An 18,773-nucleotide genomic window follows, 5' to 3' on the forward strand; every position below is an offset into this window, starting at 1 on the left:
GTAGCAACTGCTATCCGCGTGTTCCCACTAAGCGATAGAGGAAAAGGGCTAAGGAGATGAAGACCGATCCGAAAGAATGACGCAGATGATATTTCAATGGGCTGAAGACGGCCAGCTGGTAGGGCTGCTGGTTTCTCGCGGTGCTGACATGATTTTTGGGAGGCAACGTCACGCAAATGGGACAATAAATACTGGGCCAACAGAAACGACGCCGAACACTATCATATGTTTTGAGACTCCCAGATCACCAGCGGTCGGGACATCATTCAACCGTGCCAGTGCAGTCTCACGCATATGTTGGGGACTGACCAGTAGCAGTTCAGGGCCATAAGGGTGGATGTTGTAATAGTACAATATGCCATTTTGAAGCACAAACATAAGCGAAGAGGCGTAAGTGAGCAGTCCGTCAGGCTGAGAATGATGTCTCTCAGGTAAAGGTCGGGTCGTTGCTCATTGGCGATGTCATCAAACGCGGCAAGTGCGTGCACGCAAGTTGACTCGCTTGTCTCACGCTACTGTGGTCGTTCTACTGCATACGTGACAAGGAGCCAGCTTCCTCATAGATTCGGCCTGTCTGAGAGATCACAGTGTAAGAGACTCCTAGAACCGTCAAGCCCACTGACCGAGACGTCCTGCTGGATCTTTTAGAGACGAAAGCCAGCATTGTGCGTGGTGATCGGTGATAACCCTGAAATGCCGTCCATAGAGCTGGGCGCGAAATTCACCAAATGCCCAAATGAGGGCGAGGCACTCACGTTCGGTGATTGAGATATTTTGTTCGGCTGGTGACAGAAGACGGCTAGCATGCGCAATGACACGGTGGCAATCATGATGTTGTTGTGCCAGAGCAGTGCCGATACCGTGACCGCTGGCGTCAATGCGAACTTCAGTTGTGACGGACACGTCGAACTGGCCGAGAATCGGTGGCGACGTGGGTCACGTCGTGAGCTCAGCCAATGCAATGGCTTGGTCGAGACCCCAGGCAAAAGTCGCGTCTTTCTGAAGAAGTTCTGTTAGAGGGCGTGCGAGGTCAGCAAAAGCTCTCACGAATCTGTGGAAGCAGGACCAGAGGCCTACAAAGCTTCGAACTTTGGTTGCGCTGGTGGGCAAAGGAAAATACTTGAGTGCGCGAACTTTCTCCGGATCGGAACAAACACCGGACAAGCCGGTGAGGGGACCGAGCTCTGTGCACTGCCGGTGGCCGAAGCGCCATTTCGTCGAATTCAGCTGAAGTCTCGCCTTGACAAAGGCTGGTCTACCAGCCGAAACGTCAGTCAAATACACTCTGCTCATTGAACGCACGGCGTACTCTGCCTCATTATATATATATATATATATATATATATATAATGAAAGGGGGTTTATTGCAGCTCGCATGCGGGATCGCAAATGGCTCTTGATCGCGAGTCCTAGCTGTTCGCATCAGCAGCCCGAGCTCGGGTCTCGCGCCGCAGCGGTGGCAGTCCGCACAGCGCCACATGCATGTTACCCACTACAATTGCCCCCGCGGTGAAGAGGAGCCATCCTGGCGACCTAAGGTGATGACACGATAAGGGGGTCGTGGTACGGCTTCAGGCGGCTGATGTGAACCGTCTCGCGGCCACGGCGGCGTTTGTCCGAAGATGGCGTCACCGGTTCGACCACATAATTCACCGGCGATGTACACGCGACGATCCGGTACGGACCCTGATATTTCGGAGCGAGCTTTGGGCTAAGGCCTGGAGATTGGAAGGGCAGCTGAAGCCAGACGTGAGAGTCCACGGCGAAGGACTGTGTGGGCTGCCCGTTGTCGTGGCGATCTTTGTGGATTCCTTGGGTATCCGACGTGAACGAGCGAGCCAGTTGGCGGCACTCTTCAGCATGGCGAGCAACTTCGGAAAGAGGGGTGAATTCAGAGGCATCCGGATGATATGGTAGCATGGTGTCGAGGGTAGTGGATGGTTCACGTCCATAAAGAAGGAAAAATGGGGAGAAGCCTGTGGTAGCCTGAACGGCGGTGTTATACGCGTACGTCACAAACGGGAGGACATCGTCCCAATTGGAATGATCAGACGCAACATACATGGTGAGCATGTCACCAAGAGTGCGGTTGAACCGTTCCGTTAGACCGTTAGTCTGTGGGTGATACGCCGTAGTGGTGCGGTGAATAGTGCGGCAAGCGGCGAGTAGCTCATTAATAACTTCGGACAAGAAGACACGGCCTCGATCGCTGAGCAGCTCTCGCGGTGCGCCATGCCGTAAGATGAAATGCCGTAACATGAATGCGGCGACGTCGCGAGCAGCAGCCGAAGCAAGTGCAGCAGTTTCGGCATATCTTGTGAGGTGGTCTACTGCGACAATTATCCAACGATTTCCTTTAGCAGCGGATGGAAGAGGCCCATAAAGGTCAATGCCAATCCGATCAAAAGGACGTGCAGGACACGGTAAAGGTTGCAGAGGGCCTGTCGTATGAGGAGATGTCTTGCGTCGCTGACAGGCTACACATGACCGAATGTATTTGCGGACATAAGAATACATGCCGCTCCAGTAGTAGCGCTGGCGGAGCCGCTCGTAGGTTTTCAGGACGCCAGCATGAGCTTGTTGTGGGTCGGCGTGGAAATACGTGCATATGTCGGAGCGCAAATGGCGAGGGATGACTAGCAGCCATTTGCGACCGTCCGGCTGATAGTTTCGGCGGTACAAGATGGCGTCCCGTAGCACGAAATGGGTGGCTTGGCGACGAAGGGCTCGAGGGCATGTAGCCGTCGAAGAACTGTGAAGAATGTCAACGAGAGACACAATCCAGGGATCTTTCCTCTGTTCAGACGGCATGTCGGTAACAGCAAGCGTAGCAACCGGGCACTCTATGGGTGAGTGTGGCGTTTCGTCGGATCGCATGGGCGATCGGGAGAGTGCATCGGCATCAGAATGTTGGCGCCCGGATCGATAGATGACGCGAATGTCAAATTCTTGGAGCCGAAGAGCCCAACGTCCAAGACGGCCTGACGGGTCTTTCAGTGACGCAAGCCAGCAGAGCGCGTGGTGGTCTGTCACAACATCGAACGGATGGCCATACAAGTAAGGGCGAAATTTGTTTAACGCCCAAACTATAGCCAAGCATTCTTTCTCTGTGACAGAATAATTGGTTTCTGCCTTCGTGAGGGCACGACTCGCATACGCAACCACATATTCCGGAAAGCCAGGCTTGCGTTGCGCAAGGACGGCTCCAAGACCAACGCCACTGGCGTCCGTATGAACTTCGGTCGGTGCAGTCGGGTCATAGTGGCGTAGAACAGGCGGTGAGGTAAGCAGACGACGCAAAGTGGGGAAGGCTTGGTCACATGCCGGAGTCCAATGGCGAAGGTCACCGGGGCCAGCCAGGAGCTTCGTCAGGGGAGCGATGATGCAAGCAAAATTGCGCACAAAGCGTCGAAAATAAGAGCAAAGGCCGATAAAACTTCGGAGCTCTTTCAGTGTAGTCGGCCGCGGAAATTCGGCGACAGCGCGAAGTTTGTCAGGGTCGGGAAGGACGCCGTCTTTGGAAACTACATGGCCAAGTATGGTCAGCTGGCGGGCGCCGAAGCGGCACTTTTTCAAGTTAAGTTGAAGGCCGGCGGTGGCAAGGCAAATAAGGACTTCGCGTAGACGAGAGAGGTGAGTGGTGAAATCAGGGGAGAAAACTACCACATCGTCTAAATAACACAGGCACGTCTTCCATTTGAGGCCGCGCAGAATATTGTCCATCATTCTTTCGAATGTCGCGGGCGCATTGCAGAGGCCGAATGGCATTACTGTAAACTCATACAGGCCATCAGGCGTAATGAAAGCTGTTTTCGAGCGGTCGGATTTATCCACTGGCACTTGCCAATAGCCCGATCGCTAGTCCAAAGAAGAAAAGAATTCAGCACCATGTAGACAATCCATGGCGTCATCTATGCGCGGTAGAGGATAGACATCTTTTCGTGTAATCTTGTTGAGGCGTCGATAGTCCACACAGAAACGAATCGAGCCATCTTTTTTCTTAATGAGTACTACGGGCGATGACCAAGGGCTGCAGGATGGCTTGATAACACCACGGTCAAGCATGTCTTCAACTTGCTCGGCGATCACACGACGCTCGGTGGATGACACGCGGTATGGACGCTGGCGTAATGGTGCGTGATGTCCCGTATCAATGTGGTGAGAGACGGTACTTGTGCGGCCTAGTGATGCTTTGTTCCAATCAAAAGAGGCGTGAAAGTCATTTAAAAGAGTAATTAGTCGCTCACGTTGTGTCGGCTCGAGGTCATCCGCAATGGAGCGACAAAAAACATCCGGTGGTACTCGGTTAGATGGCACATGGGGTGTCAGTGCTGCTACGTTGGCAGTATCTACGTCGTCGGCCATAGGGAAATGCACAATAGCGTCAATGGCGACAGACTCGACGGTACCAATAGTCTCGCCACAGTGCAAAGCCAAAGTGTATGAATTTGGGTTTGAAATCAGTATTTCTGCAGCACCATGGTGAACCGTGATGAGGGCGAAAGGGAACAATATAGGTTGGCGGCGAATGAAGACGGCAGCGGGTGTAAACATGACCGTCGCTTCGGCAAGCGATGCACATGAAAGAGGGACAAATACAGCACTGTGAGGAGGAAGGTCAGTATCCGAAGCTACACAGATCCTGCTAAGATCCTGAACTTGAAAGTCGTGACATGGCAAATCGCACAGAACGGAGGACTGAACCTCAGCACGTGCACAGTCAATGACGGCATGATGGCGCGACAGAAAATCCCAACCGAGAATGACATCGTGGGAGCAACAAGTTAGCACAAAGAAATCAATGGAATACAATATGTCTCGAATCAGCACCCTGGCAGTGCACATAGCGACTGGCTGAACTTGTTGTGCACTGGCTGTTCTAAGCAATGGAACCGAAGGTTTCATGGTCACTTTCCGCAATGCACGACAAAGCTTCTCACTAATCACGGATACAGCAGCACCTGTATCGACGAGCGCAAGGCATTTGATGCCATCAACGGACACTTCAATAACGTTAGCGGGGGGAAAACGAGGACTTTGATGTTCCGACGATGACGCAGTTCGTGCCTCAGGAACTGCGGAAATCAGTTTTCCGCCTCAGTAGTACTGGCACTGGGTCTACGACGCATGGGTGAGAGTGAGCGCCGACGAGGGGAAGGCGAGCGACGAGTGCCGTAGAGCTGTGACTGCGGTGCCGGTATGTCATCAGCAGCGTAGACTTCCGGTGGTGGTCGCTGAGGCAGACGGAAAGGTCGGAAGTCGGAGCTGGGTCATCGCGGGGTGCCCACGAAGGCCGGCAAGCGCCGGCGGCACAAGCGCACAACAAGACCCGGGGTACCGCAGGCATAGCATATTGGGCGGTTGTCAGCAGTGCGCCAAGGATGTGGCCCCCGCTGCTGTGCACTGAAAAAGAGATCCACCGGCTGGCGAGGCGAAGGCGGAGGATAGAACACCGGCGGGCGAGGCGCTGAAGGCGGAGGAGAGAATCCCTGTAGACGAGGCGCCCGTGCAACGGCTTCAGCATACGTCAGAGGCGCGGCCACGGGAGCCGGCTGACACGGAGGTGGAAGAGCCTCGGTCACTTGCTCTTGAATTATCTGTCGGAGCGCTGGAGCCAAACATTGAGAAGGCTTCTCCGTGGTCGGCAAAATCGAGAGCTGTCGTGCGACCTCCTCTCGCACAAATTCTTTTATTTGCGTCAGCAAAGTTGTGTGGTTGTCGCCAATAATTAATGCGGCTAACGAATCTTCCGTAGGCGGTGGGCGCCGAGCTAAGATGCGTTGTTTCCGTAGCTCGTCAAAACTTTGGCACAAATTGATAACTTCGGCCACGGTACGCGGATCCTTCGCTAACAACATCTGAAAGGCGTCCTCATCAATGCCTTTCATAATGTGTTTTATCTTGTCCTGTTCTGACATTGACGGATTCACGCGCTTACACAGGTCAATAACATCTTCGATGTAACTTGTGAAAGTTTCACCGTGATGTTGCGCACGCCCACGTAGGCGTTGTTCTGCGCGAAGCTTGCGCACAGCGGGGCGCCCGAACACTTCTGCGAAACTTGTTTTGAATGTGCTCCATGTGGCGAAATCGTGTTCGTGGTTTCGGAACCAGAGGTTCGCGACGCCGGTTAAGTGAAACAGCACGTTGTGCAACTTGGTGACGTCGTCCCACTTGTTATGCTGGCTCACCCGTTCATAAGAAGACAACCAATCCTCCACGTCATGATCATCGGTGCCGCTAAAGATGGCAGGATCACGCTGGCGCAACACACCGGAAACGATGACCGCCGGAGGCTGTGGTGCATCTTCCTGGGTGGTTTCGTCAGGCATGGTCGTTGCAGTCGGTAGCGTCCGGCTTCGGAGTTCCAGTTTCCGAGGTCTACCCCGCAGCTCCACCAAATGAAAGGGGGTTTATTGCAGCTCGTATGCGGGATCGCAAGTGGCTCTTGATCGCGAGTCCTAGCTGTTCGCATCAGCAGCCCGAGCTCGGGTCTCGCGCCGCAGCGGTGGCAGTCCGCACAGCGCCACATGCATGTTACCCACTACTATATATATATATATATATATATATATATATATATATATATATATATATATATATATATATATATATTGTACTGAAGGCACTGGGCAGTGGGCATGGTGCTGGTGTGCTGGCCGCCTCTGACATCGATATCGCACCTTTCTCCGCCGCTCTGGTTCCTGTGTCATGTAACTCTGCTGCGAACTCATCTGTTCTGTTTACACCGTCGGCCACTTGTGCGCGCCGCCGGAACTTTCTACTTCCGTTTGCTGTCGTCACTTTTTGCGACGGTTCTGCTGCGCTTTACGTGTGCAATCCGTCCGCCTGCCCATCATCCCTACTCCGCGGCGAGTGCCTGGGTACCGCTGAAGCTTTCGATAGCGTTCTCCCGGCCACCATGTTTGGCGACACGGCATCACTTCCGATTTGTTCCGTCACTAATCGTGCCGCGACTGATGCCCCTGTAGACGTCTTCGCTCGCGCCGTCGACGCAGAACTCACACCTGCGCAGCAAACAGAAACCATCAAACTCCTCCAACGTTTTCGTTCCTCATTTGACATTGACCAACCATCCTTGGGTCGAGCGTCCGCAGTCGTTCACCGTATCGACACCGGTCGGCAAACACCATTGCGCCAGCGTCCCTATCGTGTGTCGGCTGCTGAACGCCGTATCATCGACCAGCACGTTGACGACATGCTGGAGCGTGGCATCATCCAGCCCTCTAACAGTCCCTGGGCATCTCCGGTTGTCCTCGTTAAAAAAAAAAGATGGCTCCATTCGGTTCTGCGTCGACTATCGCCGCCTTAACCGAATAACGCGCAAAGATGTCTATCCTCTGCCGCGCATCGACGGTGCCTTGGACTGTCTGCAGGGAGCGGAATTCTTCTCGTCGCTCGATTTGCGCTCCGGGTACTGGCAAGTGCCAATGGCAGAGGCCGATCGTCAAAAGACAGTCTTCGTAACGCCTGATGGGCTATATGAGTTCACTGTCATGCCGTTCGGCCTCTGCAACGCGCCTGCCACTTTCGAGCGAATGATGGACACCATTCTTCGAGGGCTGAAGTGGAAAACGTGCCTCTGTTATTTAGATGATATTGTTGTTTTTTCCACCGACTTTGCGTCGCACCTCAACCGCCTCGAGCAGGTACTTGCGTGCCTCTCCACTGCAGGACTGCAACTAAATTTGAAGAAATGCCACTTCGGCGCTCGTACACTTACTATTCTCGGTCATGTAGTTTCAAAAGACGGTATCCTTCCGGACCCCACAAAACTTAGCGCCGTATCCGAGTTCCCTAAACCAACCACCATGAAAGAGCTTCGCAGCTTCATCGGCCTGTGCTCCTATTTCCGACGCTTTGTCCGTAACTTTGCCTCTGTCATTGCCCCCTTGACGCAGCTTCTCACCGGCCGTTCTGACCTATCAGCCTGGTCCTCGGCGTGCGACGACGCATTCCAAGAACTACGACGCGTTCTCACCTCGCCTCCAGTACTGCGACACTTCGATCCCTCTGCTCCAACTGAGATCCATACGGACGCTAGTGGTGTCGGGCTCGGCGCTGTTCTTGCACAACGCAAGGATGGCTTCGAAGAGTACGTCGTCGCGTATGCCAGCCGCACCCTTACCAAAGCCGAGGCGAACTACTCAGTTACTGAGAAGGAATGTCTGGCCATCATTTGGGCTATCGGCAAATTTCGTCCTTATGTGTACGGGCGTCCATTTGACATCGTGACAGATCATCATGCCCTATGCTGGTTATCTTCACTAAAAGATCCAACTGGTCGGCTTGCCCGTTGGGCATTGCGCCTACAAGAGTACGACATCCGCGTTGTTTATCGCTCAGGCCGAAAGCATTCAGACGCAGACGCTCTATCCCGGTCACCCCTGCCCTCTGGCCCTGTCCACTCGTCTATTTCTACCTGCGGTGCCTTCGCCCTCAACATTTCCGACATGCCATCAGAGCAGCGCAAAGACCCATGGATCTCTTCGCTTATTGACTTCCTGTCCAGCCAGTCGCCAGCACCGATCTCTCGGACGCTTCGTCGCCAAGCCACGCACTTCATCATTCGGGATAACCTGCTGTACCGCCGCAACTACAATTCCAGCGGCCGTAAATGGTTGCTTGTTATACCCCGACACCTCCGCTCCGACATCTGCGCCACGTTCCACGACGACCCACAATGCGGCCACGCTGGTGTATTAAAGACATACTCTCGCCTGCAGCTTCGGTACTACTGGCGCGGTATGTACCGTTTCGTTCGCCAGTATGTCCGGTCATGCCACATATGCCAACGTCGCAAGACGCCACCTCAACATGCCACCGGCCCCTTGCAACCTTTACCATGCCCCGCGCGCGCGTTCGACCGCGTCGGCATTGACTTATACGGTCCGCTTCCCAACACTCCAAGCGGCAACCGCTGGGTTATTGTTGCTATCGACCACCTCACGCGGTACGCTGAAACATCAGCCCTAGCATCTGCCACAGCAAAAGACGTCGCCAGTTTTATCCTTCATAACCTGATTTTACGCCATGGAGCACCTCGAGAATTACTGAGCGACCGCGGTCGCGTTTTCCTCTCTGACGTCCTTTCAGCATTGCTAAAGGAGTGTCGCATCATTCACCGCACTACCACAGCATATCATCCTCAAACTAATGGGATGACAGAACGTTTCAACCGCACCCTTGGTGACATGATGGCCATGTATGCTTCATCTGACCACTCGAATTGGGATCGCATTCTGCCTTTCGTCACCTACGCTTACAACACCGCCACGCAAAGCACCACTGGGTTCTCCCCTTTCTTTCTCCTTTACGGACACGAACCTTCATGCACTATGGACACGATTCTACCTTACCGGCCAGATGCTTCGGAGTGTACGACTGTTTCTAGAGCGGCTGCTTACGCCGAAGAATGTCGCCAGCTCGCTCGTTCGTTCACATCCCAGGACCAGTGGCGCCAAAAGCTTCGCCACGATTCATCCACTACGGCTCCGTGCTTTGCGCCTGGCTCGCTGGTCTGGTTGTGGGTGCCCTCTACTCCTCCAGGCCTTTCCTCCAAGCTGCTCTCCAAGTACCACGGTCCTTATCGGGTACTGAAACAAACATCCGCGGTCAACTACCTCATCGAGCCACTCGAAACGCCTTCCGACCAGCGTCGTCGGGGCCAGGAAATTGGCCACGTCTCCCGGCTCAAGCAGTGCCATGACTCCCCTGTGTTCTCCTGTCCTTAAGTCGCCAGGATGGCTACTCTTTCGGTGGGGAGTGATTGTACTGAAGGCACTGGGCAGTGGGCATGGTGCTGGTGTGCTGGTGCAAGAGAAGACGACGAGAAGTGCTTGCTTCCCCGTTACGATATAGCGCCGACCTGTTTTACGCCTAGCGCTACAACCTATATCTAGTTACCCTTCTGCTAGGCGAACACCCCCATTGCATTATATATATATATATATATATATATATATATATATATATATATATATATATATATATATATATATATATATATATATATATATATATATATATATATATATATATATATGTATTAAAATTAAATTATGGGGTTTAACGTGCCAAAACCACTTTCTGATTATGAGGCACGCCGTAGTGGAGGACTCCGGAAATTTCGACTACCTGGGGATCTTTAACGTGCACTTAAATCTAAGTACACGGGTGTTTTCGCATTTCGCCCCCATCGAAATGCGGCCGCCGTGGCCGGGATTCGATCCCGCGACCTCGTGCTCAGCAGCCCAGCACCATAGCCACTGAGCAACCGCGGCGGGTTATATATATATATATATATACATATATTCCGAGAATTATATGAACCCTTCATCTTTTTTATCTGTATATATTCCTCATCATGGCCAGCGTCATCGTCTTCAGCGCGCGACCTGCGAAATAAACAGTTGCAGCTTACAAGCTGTCTCGCAGGTGATTGAGGATGCTTTTGTTCCCTTGGTCCTCTACGCCTTCGAGCTTCCCTGGAGCTTCGTTCAGGTCGCCGCTTCATCCGCTTTTCTGCCAGGATGGCCCAAGAATATCTTCCAGGAGCCTCCTGCGTCACCCTCTCTGCCCCACCGGCCGTTCCTTCATGGACCGTCAGCGCGCGGCAGCGCGATCCCACCATGTTCGCTGGTCTTCGTAGCGACGACATTGACGACTGGCTGGACAATTATGACCGCGTGAGTGAGTCTAACCGGTGGGATGATATGCACAAGCTTCAGAACGGTCGTATTCTACCTCACTGACGTTGCCAGGACTTGGTTTCTCAACCACGAGAGCACCTTGCCTGACTGGGCGGCATTCAAACCCAGCTTCGGCAGATTTTTGGCGCTCCCAACGTTCGCTCTCAGGTCGCCAAGAAAAAGCTTGATGGATGCATTCAACTTCCCGGGGAACATAGACCTCTTATATCGAGGACGTCCTGGCCCTTTGTCGCCATGTTAACTCCACCATGACGGAATCTGTTCGTGTTCATCATATACTAAAGGCATTGCCCACGTCGCGTTCAACGCACTGGCGATCAAGAATCCAAATATCGTTAACTATGTGATCGCGACTTGTCAACACCTGGACGCACTGCAGGCCATCTGTTTACAACCTGTCGCTGGTGACGCGCCTCCTTTGTCGGATACGGACCTGCGTATGCTGATTCGGAGCTTCATACGCGAAGAGCTCCAAGCGTGTGGCCTCCTCAGTCCTCCCGTTCCCCAACCACAGCCTTCCGTTCCTGGCCTGCGCGACATCATCAAAGAGGAGCTGTCTTCCTTGATTTGCGCTGCGAGCTGTGGCCCTCCTTCGCTATCCACCTCGTTTGCTCTGATTGCGGCTATGCAACCAGCGTTAGTTCGGACAGCACCTCCTTCTGCTGCTACTGCCCCCCCCCCCTTCTGGAGACTCTACCACCCCGTCTGTCTGCCACAGCATTTTACACTACCCGGCCTACGCCCCGCCCCATTTGTTATTTTGCGGTATTCGCGGGCATATATCGCATTTTTGCCGAAGACGACAACAGGACGAACGCCGTGGCTACGATATTTATGAGAGAGACCCATTGCTTCCTCCGAGTACTTACCAGGGCCGGCTCTCCCCACACTCACTTTCTCCACCTCCCGTAGCGTCTCGCAACTACCGTCCAGGGCGCCGCCGCTCGCCCCCCCCCCCCCTCTCCCACCCTCGACATCACCCCTGCAACCGGTCACCCGCACTCCTGACTACCGATCGGAAAACTAGATGGTGCAGGTTTTGGGGGGAAAGCCGCATGGCTCGCACAGACTACAATTACCCAAGCGTGCCCGGCCAATACTTTATTCGTGTGTGTAGAAGGTGTACCCGTCCTGGCATGGATTGATACAGGAGTAGCTATTTCTATTATTCACGCTGGCATGTGCTCTCGTCCAGGCAAAGTTAATACACCTTATAGTGCAGTTCTAATTCGTGGTGCAAATAATGTTTTGATTCGGCCATCGGTGCAATGCACCATTAGAGTTTCGATCGACGTGATACGCCACCATATCCAGTTCGCTGTGTTGACTTCCTGTGCTCGCATGCTTATACTAGGGTGGGACGTTCTCTCTTCGGCATCTGCTTTCATCTCATTCCGTGAGCGCCTCGTTAACTTGACAGAGACTGACAATTTCAACAATGGGCACGAACCGCGCCTTCGCTTACGAACTGCTGACGATTGTATGGTGCCACCTGGCCGCGAACAACGCTTTGTCGTTAACTATGACATTACCAATGGTGACGTTTTATTTTGACCGTCAGCCCGTTGCTCATTCAAAGAGATTGCTCTGACACCCAACCTGCTTCGCTTCACCATCGGAACTGCTACTGTGGCTGTACTCAACACAAACGGCGCCGTTCTCATGTGCGACTCAGCCTGTCCCTGTGCTTACCTCGACTCTACTACTGTTTCACAACCACCCACAGCTATATATATATATATATATATATATATATATATATATATATATATATATATATATATATATATATATATATATATATATATATATATATATAGTTCCTGCTTTTCTTCTCGCTAGTACCATCAGCTTCGATCTAACGCCATAGCAGACGGGGGAGTTACTGGCGTTGTTACCCAAGCATAAAGACTCTTTCGACGTCCACTCTCCTTTTCTGGGACAGACTTCTGCGATGGCTCATCGCGTACACACAGATGGAACTTCCATCGTGCGCCGGCGGCCATAATACGTTTTTTTTTCCGCTGAATGCCAGATCATCAATACCCAACACCGCAAAATGCTGAAACGTAGCATAATCCTCCCATCCTCAAGCCCTTGGTCGTCACCTGTCGTTTTGATGCGTAAGAAAGACGGCTCAGTACGATTTTGCGTAGACTACCGTGCCTTGAACAAAATAACCCGCAAGGATGTCTATCCACTGCGCCAAATCGATGATGCGTTTGATTTATTACAAGGTGCGGAGTATTTCTCCAGCCTTGATCTACGCTCCGTATACTGGCAGATCCCCATGCACGAAGCAGACAAGGAGAAAACCGCCTTAGCCACATCCGATGGACTTAACGAATTTAACGTAATGCCTCTCGTCCTCTGCAATGCTCCCGCCGCCACATTTAAAAATATTATATGGTTTTACTTGCCAAAACCACTTTCTGATTATGAGGCATGCCGTAGTGGAGCACTGCGGAAATTTTGACCACCTGAGGTTCTTTAACGTGCGCCTAAATCTAAAAACACGGGTGTTATTGGCTTTCGCCTCCATCGAAATGCGGCCGCCGTGGCCGGGATTCGATCCCGCGACATTGTGCTCAGTAGCCCAACACCATAGCCACTGAGCAACCACGGCCGGTTCCCCCGCCACAATTGAGCGGATGATTTACACCGTACTACGGGGGCTATAGTGGCAGACTTGCCTATGCTACCTTGACGACATCATCATATTTTCGTCGACCTTCCATCAGCACTTGTAGTGCCCCGACGAAGTCCTGACATGCCTCTCAGCTGCTGGCCTTTAGCTGAATACAAAAAAGTGCCACTTCGCTAGCAAAACTATTAAAGTGCTCGGACACCTTGTCAGCAAGAAGGGCCTTCGACCCGACCCCGACAAGATTACCGCTGTCCTGCGCTTCCCCAGGCCTCAACGCTCCAAAGACTTGCGTATTTTCCTTGTCCTAGCTTCATATTTCCGGCGCTCCATACGTAACTTTTCCACCATTGCGGCGCCGCTCCATCAACTCCTTCCTTCTTGAGCTCCCTACGTATGGTCGGACGAATGTCAAACAGGTTGTAACGCCCTCAAGCGTGCCCTCACCTCCGAACCTGTACTTTGTCATTTCGACAACCGTCGCACCCACTCTTCTACATACTGACGCCGGCGGACACGGTATCAGTGCTGTTCTTCTGCACCGTCAGCAAAATTATGAAGAACGTGTGGTTGCATGCGCAAGTCGCACGCTAACAGCTGCAGAGAAAAAATATACGATTGCCGAGCAAGAGTGTCTCGCCGCTGTTTGGTCCGTCCTGAAATTTCGGCCTTATCTGCGCGGCCGCGACATTACGGTCGTTACTGATCACCCCGCCTTGTGCTGGTTGGCGACGCTAAATAATTTAACGGGACGTCTCGGCCGTTGGATAGTTCATTTACAAGAAGACGACTTCGACGTCACCTACTAGTCCGGAATGAAACACCGGGATGCCGATGCTCTCTCACGTTGTCCCCTACTACCGTCTTCAAACGCGGCTTGCTTGCCGCCTTCCGTGAGGAAACCGCAGGGCGCGTCGCCTGCATTTTCTTCGCTCGCAGCTCTCGACCGGCTCCCATCCTGCCATTCTCATACGTTTGCCTCTAGCCGACGTAATGACTCCTACTGTCACTCCCTTATGGAACGTATTCGCGGATCATATGGCACACCCAGAGCTCGGCTGCGTCGGCAGTTGAACTTCAAGATCGAAAATTCGATATTATACCGGTACGTGTTTCATCCCTAAGGACACCGTTGCGTTCCTGTCGTTCCCCAATCACTTCTGGCCCAGATATTGGAGACCCTTCGCGACGAACCCACTGTCGGTCACTTTGGTTTCCATAAAACCTACGAGCTAATTCGCAGCCGCTTCTCTTGGCCTGGACTTGCAACCAGCGTAGCGAAATACGTGGCTTCCTGTTCGCTCTGCCAACACCGCATACGACTGACCACACCTCCGGCTGAACTGCTCCAACCTGTCTTGTGTCCTGAAGCCCCTTTCGCAGTCGTTGGTATCGACTAATATGTACCGCTACCCTTAACCGCTGGCGGTAAACGATGGATCGTCACAGCTGTAGACCACTTGACACGGTACGCCGAAACAACCGCACCGTCTTTGGGATCAGCAGAGGAGGTTGCAGCCTTTTTCTTGGAACCCATTTTTTACGGCATGGAACCCCACGCGTCCTTTTGAGTGACCGCGGCAGGAACGTTCTCTCTAAACTTCTCGACGATGTTCTTCTTGCGTCCAATACCATCCATAAAACAACTTCCAGCTACCACCCCCAAACTAATGGTCTCACAGAGCGCTTTCATCGCACGCTGTGCGACTTGATATCAATGTACCTCAACCCTGACCACACCAATTGGGATTTCATTCTGCAATTCCTCAATTTCGCATTGAACATGGCCGTCCAACGCACTACGGTATACTCGCCATTTTCCTTGTGTATGTGCGCCAACCGATCACTGTCCTCGGCGTTTCTTTCTTCGGTGTCCCCGTGCCTGCGTCCACATCAGTGTGTGAGCAGTTAGTTTCGCGCATTCCCCGGTGTTGTCAACGTGCCCGCCTCAACACCAACGCCTGTCAAGAAGACCGTAAAATGATGCATCTCACCGTGTCGTTTCCTTCCACCCTGGAAACGAAGTGTTACTGTGGACCCCAGTTCGCGCTCCTGGATTGTGCGAGAAATTTCAGTCCCGTTTTATTGAGCCCTACATTGTTTGGGACCAGACTGCGCCAGTTAACTAACGTGTCACTCCAGTTGTTCCACCTTTGGACGACCACTGCCGTGCCACAGAGATTGTGCATGTTTCGCGTCTAAAGCTTTTCATACGGTGTTTCCAGCCATAACCAGCGGCCACGTTGGCCGCTTCCACGCGCGGGGGTAATTGTGTGAGCATTATATTACCCCTTCATCATATTCATCTGTATATATTCATTATAATGGCCAGCGTCATCTTCTTCAGCGCGCGAGCTGCGAAAGAAACCGTTGAGGCTTAACAGCTGTCTTGCAATGTATGCAATGTAGGTTTCTAACCATGCCCCTGTTTGGAGCATTATTAAAAGGACAATATGAGATCTATGATCTAAACTCCATATATATATATATATATATATATATATATACATATATATATATATATATATATATATATATATATATATATATATATATATATATATATATATAGGAATTCTTGATTCGAGGCTTATGTAAGGTGCCCTACAACTTTGTAATTGCTATGTTGGAGATTCAAGCAATAATTACAAGGTTCACGAATTAAAAGCAATTCATCAGGCAATATTTCGGGACGAAGAAAATAGTAGCCATAAGCACATACGACTACGGCTATGATTTCGCTAGAGCTCATGGGTATTTTTAAAATCTTGGTTGGTCCAAGTTAGCTGGGACACCCTGTATATATATATATATATATATATATATATATATATATATATATTAATATATATAATTTACATTATAGATCTCATATTGTCATTGTTATAATACTCCAAACAGGGACATGGTTGGAAACCTACAGGGAGGGTGAACATAAATAAATGTTTCTGAGACACGATGCCGTAGACTCATCCTATGCCATGCTGACTATATGTTTCTTTTCACGTCTTTCTTCTTTGGTTACAGGGACTTTTTAATGACCTTAAAGGCAACACGCATAGTATGTCGAGTATAAGCAGTGAGTACTTTTATCTGCTGAATTAATTAGGACCTATATTTATAAAGAGGTGGCCTAAAATTCCTACATTTGATTGCTGTTAGAATCGAGCTGGTTATATGTCTTTGGGGTTACTGGACGCTCAAATATCGATAAGTAAACGTGCAGCTAAGTAATTCCAGTTTTTCATGTTGTACTTGCTGTAAAATTTTAATTGCGAAGGAGTGTTTGCGTAACACCAGGCACTTTGCAGAAGCTAGTTAGATAGGTAAGTAGGTAAGTAGGTAGGCAGGCAGGTACGTAGGCAGTTAGCTACGTGGGTGTGTGGGTGGGCAGGTAGGCACGTGGGTAGGTACGTACGTACGTACGTAGGTATTTTGAAGTGTTTGCTCTCTTCGGACCCAAGAAAACGTTGAGTGAAGGGGTCAAGGCGCGATCTCTAAACACAATAGTCGGTTGCTCTAAACATTAGTCCAAACTGATCTGTTATTGTTTCTTTTGGCATAGAAATACTGTCAGCAACCTTGAGTGAGCATCATTTACGATAAACATGCACACAAACGCAAGCACACACACACACACACAAAAGAATTCAGAACTTGCGAATCAGTCAAAACTGATAATTCCACGCACTGCGAATATCAACAATATGCGATTCATTCTGGAGCCAGCTTGACATCCAGGCCACATTGTCAGTCTTCAAAGCTTTACATCATTAACCAACATTTATGTGCACGTACAGCTTTAGTGCAGCCCCATGACAATTGTAATATCGCGTGAGAATAGACCGCACAGCACTTCAGTTCATTATTAGACGCGAAACTGAGAAATCAGCGACAGTATGCCACAGTGCCCAAAGCTCCCTCGAACACCAGCATCGTCTGTTACCCGGCTTTTTTCCTTCTTTTTCTTCCTTCAGAGCTTAGGCCGCATTGCCCGAAGGTGCTATAGGAAGGGGGTTATATCATTGCCAAGTTTTGGTCAATAACACGAAAAAATTCTGGCAGGTGATAAACCCTCGAGAAAGGCACGGTGTAACACTTACCAATGACGGTGGTGAAACGGTCGACGATGTAGAGTGCGCGAACCTTTTTAATGCAGCTTTTGTCTCGGTATTTACAGAAGAGCCTACCACGTCCCCCTTTTCTTCGCGTACTAACGTAACAAGCGTTATGCCAACCATTACATTTTCCCCAGATGGTATCTCATCGTTAATTCACAACCTTAAACTCACATCGTCAGCCGGCATGGATAACATTAATTCGAAACTCTTAAAGAATACTAAACACGTCACCGCGGTGTTTCTGTGTATGCCATTCTCGCAGTCACTTTCAACTGGTGAAGTACCACATGACTGGAAGGTGGGGAAGGTTGTTCCCATCCACAAATCAGGTGACAGGAATTTCCCGCTTAATTATCGCCCCATTTCATTAACGAGTGTGCCCTGTAATCTCATGGAACACGTCATGCACACAGAAATCATGAAATTTCTCGACTCGAATAAATACTTTCATTCTTCACAGCATGGGTTCCGCAAAGGATTTCCTGCGAAACACAACTGGCCATTTTCCTACATGATATTCACACTAACTTAGATTCTAACCTCCAAACAGACGCGATATTTCTAGATTTTGCAAAAGCGTTTGACAAGGTACCACACCAACGTCTGCTACTAAAACTTTCTCTTGCGAACCTTCACCCCGACATTTTGCGATGGATTAAAGCGTTCCTAACAAACAGATCTCAGTTCGTTACAGTTAACAACCGCGCATCTAACCACCTACCAGTGACTTCCGGTGTACCGCAAGGATCTGTCATTGGACCCCTACTCCTTTTAATATACATTAATGACCTACCCCTGCACGTGTCTTGCAACGTTCGTTTGTTCGCAGACGACTGCGTCATTTATCGAACAATTACTAGCACATCTAATCAAGACTTACTTCAGGAGGACATTAACTTTTTACAGCAATGGTGCGACCGGTGGTTAATGGAACTCAATCCTAAGAAATGCAACTTGATGGTATTTTCTCGTCGGCGCGACCCATTTCCTTACCAATACACAATTAATAACATTCCCGTGTGTGCTGCGCAGTCTTACAAGTACCTAGGTGTTGCTATCTCTAACGACTTATCCTGGCGAACACACGTCAGTAACATCATTTCATCTGCTAACAAATCGCTGGGTTTTCTCAAGCGTCATCTAAAACGCGCCCCCAAACCTGCTAAACTACTGGCCTACCAGTCAATAGTCCGACTGAAATTGGAATATGCATCCGCAATATGGAATCCGCACCAAACATCTCTCATTAACGCACTCGAAGCCGTTCAAAACCGT

General features: G+C 50.7%; 1 protein-coding gene across 2 annotated transcripts in view; it reads left to right on the forward strand.

Moving 5' to 3' along the window:
* The window catches only part of LOC129385711 (uncharacterized), a 105,429-nt gene that overhangs the window by 38,666 nt on the left and 47,990 nt on the right, over window positions 1-18,773 (forward strand). For both annotated transcript variants that reach the window (XM_055072700.1, XM_055072701.1), the window contains exon 5: window positions 16,405-16,456. In XM_055072700.1, coding sequence (XP_054928675.1) covers window positions 16,405-16,456 — 52 coding nt within the window. The remainder of the gene's footprint in view (window positions 1-16,404; window positions 16,457-18,773) is intronic.

This window comes from Dermacentor andersoni, chromosome 7 (genome assembly GCF_023375885.2).
Source record: "Dermacentor andersoni chromosome 7, qqDerAnde1_hic_scaffold, whole genome shotgun sequence".
NCBI lineage: Eukaryota > Metazoa > Arthropoda > Arachnida > Ixodida > Ixodidae > Dermacentor > Dermacentor andersoni.